This window comes from Mus caroli, chromosome 5 (assembly GCF_900094665.2).
Source record: "Mus caroli chromosome 5, CAROLI_EIJ_v1.1, whole genome shotgun sequence".
NCBI lineage: Eukaryota > Metazoa > Chordata > Mammalia > Rodentia > Muridae > Mus > Mus caroli.
In genome coordinates, this window is record NC_034574.1 from 94,692,429 (window position 1) to 94,698,654 (window position 6,226).

General features: G+C 47.4%; 1 protein-coding gene across 1 annotated transcript in view; it reads left to right on the forward strand.

Annotated features, from left to right (window-relative positions):
- Cds1 (CDP-diacylglycerol synthase 1) overlaps positions 1-6,226 on the forward strand; it is a 61,084-nt gene that overhangs the window by 12,281 nt on the left and 42,577 nt on the right. The window contains exon 2 of the mRNA XM_021163852.2: positions 1,630-1,757. Within this exon, the coding sequence (XP_021019511.1) occupies positions 1,630-1,757 (128 nt within the window). The remainder of the gene's footprint in view (positions 1-1,629; positions 1,758-6,226) is intronic.

A 6,226-nucleotide genomic window follows, 5' to 3' on the forward strand; every position in this document is an offset into this window, starting at 1 on the left:
TCTCAGGGTTGGCCGAGGAGTCACGTGACCCCGCGCGCTGGCCACTGGTGCAGAGATACTCTCAGGGTTGGCCGAGGAGTCACGTGACCCCGCGCTGTCCACTGGTGCAGAGATACTCTCCTCTGGGGTTGGCCGAGGAGTCACGTGACCCCGCGCGCTGGCCACTGGTGCAGAGATGCTTTCCTCTCAGGGTTGATGTTGGTGTGCTTGTTACCAACTAGCATTTCTCTGTTGAAGCTGTTTTGGGATCTTGTCTGTCCCATTTGTCGTTTTTTTGGCATAGTGACACGTTTAGTTTTATAGTTGTTTATAAGAGTTGCATTTGTATACTAACGTTTGACTTGTTTTATGAAGTCTGAAAACACTGCGTAAATGCTAACGTTTCCTTTGGGAGGCCACCTGCAGGGTGGGCAGACTTGATCTAACCCTAGTAGCTTACCACTTGCTTGAATTTGCCATGGCCTCAGCCTCATATTGAATGCTTCCTCTTGGGATGTAGGTGCAGTTAAAACGGCGATAAGATTTGCCTAAGCTTTGTAGCTGATGATGTTTGAGTTTGGGTTGAGAGTCCTAGGCTGACCTCTGCTCAGGACCTCTGTCCTTATCTATTGGGAATCTGCCTTCTCCTGTCCCTGGTTCCCCTAGCTCCCACCCGTCCTTACTGAAGGTTGTTGGTTGCAAGAGCCTGGGTGGCTAAGAGGAAAGGGTGGAAATGAGGGAATTCTGTGGAAGTCAAGACCAATGTCAAAATCGAACAGTGACTTCCATGTCTGTGCTTACAGATGCTGTGGCCACCCTATCCAGAAAGTTCTTAGATGGCCTTTGTCCCAGAGACCCTGAGCTCCCATGGCCTACAGCATAAACATGGCACTTGCATGTGTAGGCTCTTAAAAGTTAGCTTAGATATTAAATACCTTACATCTGACAGCTAAAAACACACCTCTGATCGCTGTCCATCTGTGGGGCATTGGGCTATAGCCTACATCCATCTGTAGAAAGAATATAGCATCCATTTGACCTGCTTTGCTGGGCTCTAATAGAAGCGATGGATGGTATGGTCCATCTGGCTACGCCCAGCACAGAGGCCTCAGACTCCTGATGCTGGGATGTTAGGCAAATGACAACAGACTGAATGGTTGATTAGAATCTATAGAAATTACCCTGTTCTCCTAGTTGAGAAGCAAACAATAAATATTTAGTTCTGTCAGTAAACATCTGACTTAAGAAGCTATCTGAGCCGTTCTTATGTCTTTTGTTCAAGGTAAGCCTTTATTTTGGAATTTTACCAAAGATAATAAAGCTTGCTTAGCAAGAAGCTATGGCAGCGCCCAGGCATTCGATCTAGCTGATAGTGTTGTCTTTGTCTTAGATTATGCAACTACATTTTGGCACACTGAGCAATGAGAGAGACACTGGCAAGCATGTGCTGTTTGAAAGAATACTTTGCCTCAGGAGTGGTAGTGTACCTAAAACCCAGCACTTGACAAGCCAAGTCAGGAGGGTCAGAGTTTGAGGATCACAGGGGTTACCCAGTGAGCTCCAGGCCATCTCAGGGGCTGCTCTGAGGTTCTGTTTCAAAATAAATGTATATATTAATACTTTGCAAATAGTTCTCCTTTTTAATTTTAGGAAACAGATATTGATGACAGGTATGGAGATCTCGATGCCAGAGGTGATTCCGACGTGCCTGAGGTCCCACCGTCCTCAGACAGGACCCCCGAGATTCTCAAGAAAGCCCTGTCCGGACTATCTTCAAGGTAGGATTGGTGAAGCCCAGGCCATCTTGCTACCCAGTGCAAGAACAAGCTTTGAGGTCGTCCTAGTTTGTCTGTCCATTACGTTTGGATTTTTGTGCATTTGGGACTCATGGGAGAAGAAGGCTGTAATGAGGGATAATCTGAAGTGCATCATTTGTGCCTGGTAGGTCAGCAGGTGAAGGTCACAGAAACAGCCCAGGCTCTGAGATGTGCTTATGTCAAACGCCTCCCAGTAAAAATCATTGTGTATTCCCCAAACATGGTTTACGTGTGTGTGTGTGTCGAGGACAGGTGGGATATATATGCTCCTGTGCATATGGTGCATGTACATTCTCTTGTGGGAGTGTTCATGTGTGTGCCCAGGACAGAGGTTGACATCAGGTGTTTGCCTTGATCTGCTCTCCAGCCAGCTATCTGTCTGTCTGTCTGTCTGTCTGTCTGTCTACCTATCTGTCTGTCTGTCATATCTATATCTATATCTATCTATCTGAGGCAGGATCTCTCAGAGAACCTGTAGCTCCCTGATTTGACTGGGATGCTCCCGCCCCACCCCACGGGCGCCCCCTGCTCTGCTCTGCAGTCTGCCCCTGGGCTAAGCTTTACCGTGGTTGCTGGGGATGCAAGCTCCCGCTTACTCAGCAGGGAGGGATTTTGTTGCCGGAGCCATCTCTCAGCCCCCAGAATATCTTTCTTTAACTGAGTCTAAAATTACTGTCTAAATCACAGCATTTCACCATTTTGTATTTGTGCTATTTTAAAGTGTTTATGAGCATGGGATTTCAGCTAATTCTATCTTACCCTGCACTGTATGCTTGGGTAACTTGAACCACAAAACTTACAGAAGCGATAGTGCTGTTAAGTTTCATCCAGATTGCTATCTGAAACGTTACATATTGACAGTGCGTCACCACACAGAATGGGGTGTTTTATGTCACCTCCTGAGAGGCACAGATACAAAAGTGCTCTGGGGGATTCTGTGCTGTAAATGCACACGCTCTCCTCCAACTGCTTTCAGCTTGATGCAGTTCTTCAGGACTGAACAAGAAATGGTGGCTCTTACTTGCAGGGTTTGAACGCCTCCAGTGTAGTCAGATAGTAAAGTAACCCTAGTGTTCCCTGCTTGCGCTGGTGGACAGCCATTCTGAAGATATAAAGGAAGACTCAGACTCAGCTCAGACTGTCCTACCTGTGATCCCTCAGTGTGTGTGTGTGTGTGTGTGTGTGTGTGTGTGTGTAGTGGGGGGATGCTGGCGGGGAGCTTCTCCTCACCAGCAAGTAGGCAGCTCTATAGAGAGCACCCACTGGTGTCTGCATTGACACTGTGTGCCTGGAGACAGCAGATGGCAATGGGCTGAGGCACAGGGCTGTTCCCACTCCAGGCACGAGTCACAGGTCCAGGCCTTTAGAATTCTAGACTGACCAGACACGGGTATGGTGCCGGTTGACCCTCCCATTAGACTCACTTAAGAGCAGCTCACAGGCCTGCAGTGTTCACATTGCTGGTCGATTATAAATAAAATCTTAGTGGACTGTTGACAAAGCAGTCAAAGAGATGCAGGGATAGAACTGCATGTTCCTCGCTGGATTCCTCCTGGGATGTAGACGGATTCCTGTTCACCTTTCTGGCCTGCTGTCTTCAGCTGCCGGAATTCCTTGCGCCTCTTTCTTTGGGGTTCAGGAGACTGCCTGACAGAACTGTGAGTGCATAAACAAGGTCTGAGCTAAGGGTGGACTGCAGAACCAGGAGACCCAGCACAGTCTGTCTGTTCAGAATCTTCTTGTCCTATGGACAGTGTTCTTTCCTCCCAGGATAGCATAGGACTTTGCTCAAACGGGGCCTTCTGGTCCCCTTCCAGCCAAGGTGGAGTAGAGTATTGCTTTGCAATATCTCCTATCCTTTTTATCCTTAGGCACATTTTAAATGAGGTACCCCATTATATGGATATAGTACTACATTTAATATCTGACTTTTCACAATGAAAATATCTATATTAAACTTTTTCTTTGTAGCTAGTTAGGTTTTTCCTAGAAACCTGTGACTTTGTTAAAGGGAATCCATAGTTTTCTTAAAGAGTGGAGCTGCTTAGTCGAGGCTTCTGCTCATTTCTAAGCCCTTACTCCGTGATCCCACAAAAGAAATGTGCAGTCTGTGGCAACTGGGAGGGGCCTGAAAGGTTTTCATCCACTGAAGTTGCCTCAGCCAGCTCCTCACCCAAGTGTGCTCCGAGGGGTGGTGTGACCATCAGCTAGGTGAGTCTCTTCTAGCAATGCATGGCAGTGTACGGTGTCAGCAGGGTTGGTGCTGCTGGTAGCTGGAGGTGGGTAGATGAGACCTGGACAGCTGAGTACCATAGGGAGGGTCTCACAGCAGAGTGGTCTGGTCCAAGTGTTGCCGATCAACAGAAGCCCTGGAAAGACCCAGGCGAAGCCTGCTGGTGCCCTTGAACTCTGGACTGCCATTTCCTCTCTCTGAGAACCCACACACTTCCTCTCCTCCTCTGCTCCAAGCTGGTAGCTGGACTTTCTCTAAATCCCTGCTCGCTGTCATATGGCAGATCCTGCTCTACAGCCGCCTCTGGGCCTCATCCTTAGCTTAAGTAAACTGCATGACCATGCAAGTACTTGGTGACTCACAATGTTTGTACCTCCAGGAAAAAACCATGTCATTAACTTTTGAAACAAAACTGACTCACTGGCTGTTAGCAGCATGGCTGTGATTTGATCAGTGTGTAACCACTTAAGATGGTTGCCTTTGTTGAGGTGGTGGTGGGTTTTCTTCCTGGCCATATTAGGGATTGAAGTGGGGCCTCAGGTGTGCCAAATGCAGCCTTCTCTTCTGAAGGAGCCAAGTCCTAGGAGATTCAGTATCCACCCCACCCCACCCCACCCTCACCTCACATCCCCAGGTTAGCTGCACTGTCTGCTTGGCCTCCATACTGTGCTGGGTTTAGCTGAGTACTTCAGCTCTGCGAGGCAGTTTTCAGTTTTTGTTTATAGAAGACATGGTTTCAGGAGTTTCCTGAAGTTGTCATGTGCAAACTCTGTCCCTAGTGACCAGGGGTGAGAGGTGTGGCTCAGATGAGTAGGCCAGTGGGTGTGACATAGTACCACACACACACTCTTGTTATAAAGGTGACTTTCTGTGCAAGGTTGCCCTTTGTCCCCCATCTTAGGATAAAGCAGCAATCTCTTTAGATACCACACCTTTATCCTTGATTTCCTAGCCTCCAGGCTGGTAAGAGATAAATCTGTTTTTCATAAATTACCCAGTTTCAGGTGTTCTGTTACAGCAGCAGAAAGTGGACTGAAGACTCAGTGCCACTTACATATACAGCACAGATAAATATGACCTTATCTTCTGACTTTGTAGTTTTGGAAAGTCTAGAAATTAATTTTTTTATCTTACTGGGAGAAGAATTAGCTATGCAATGACACATGGCTGAATAGAGGCTTCTGGGTGAGACTGGGCGTTCCCACTGTTTCTAGGGGAAGGAGGAGAAAAGCGCATTTTCTTTTACAGATGAGGAGCTTTGGCAGTTCACAGAGACAGTGGTAGGATGCCTGAGAGTATAAAGAAGCAGATGGAAGGAGGCAAAGGAAGAGGAAAGGCAGGCGGATGGCAGATGGCCGATAGCGGATGGCGGATGGATGACAGACAGTGGACAGCGGATGGTGGACGCCACTGGGAGGGAGCAGGACACTCACTGCTCACATGGGTCTTGTCCTTACTGCATGATGCTGGGGTTGAGATCCAACAATAGGCCGTGCAGTAAGAGTGTCCAGACCAACAGATGTGTGTGTTGTGTCATGGAAATAAAATAAATAATAAGATACAAGGCAGCTTGGCTTCTCCAAAGGATTGTAACTCCCTCAGCTACTGGATCAGAAGGTTCCGAAGAAGTTAAAGGGCTGCACGAAGCTCTCCATGACTTGTAAAAATGATCAGTGACCTTGCAAGACAGACAAGTTGGTGTAGGGCACGAAAAAAAGCTACAGAGGGAAGAGTCAGCCGGAAAATTGAAGTCTTTTTGGGTGGGAAAAAATTTTAGAAATGAAAAATGTAATGGAGCAAATAAGCACAGTGGAAAGTGTTGTCAATAGACTCAACCAAGACAGAAGAGAGCATGTCAGGGGTGGAGGGAGGGTCGGGGGGAGCTCACATGCAAGCAGCAGTAAAGACAAGGAAATAAATAAATACCACAGGCACAATGTCCAGGGCCTCTGCATGGGACAGGAGAGGGAACTGAGATCAGTACCACAGAAGAGAAAAAATAATAAGATTTTGGGAAAAAAAAAAAACCCTCAAATCTAGGGGAATGGACATCCCAGAGAAGGACCTCTCCGTGATGTGTTATAGTCAGAATATCAAAAATGTTTTTAAATATTAAAAATTATAAAGCCGGGCGTGGTGGCGCACGCCTTTAATCCCAGCACTCGGGAGGCGGAGGCAGGCGGATTTCTGAGTTCGA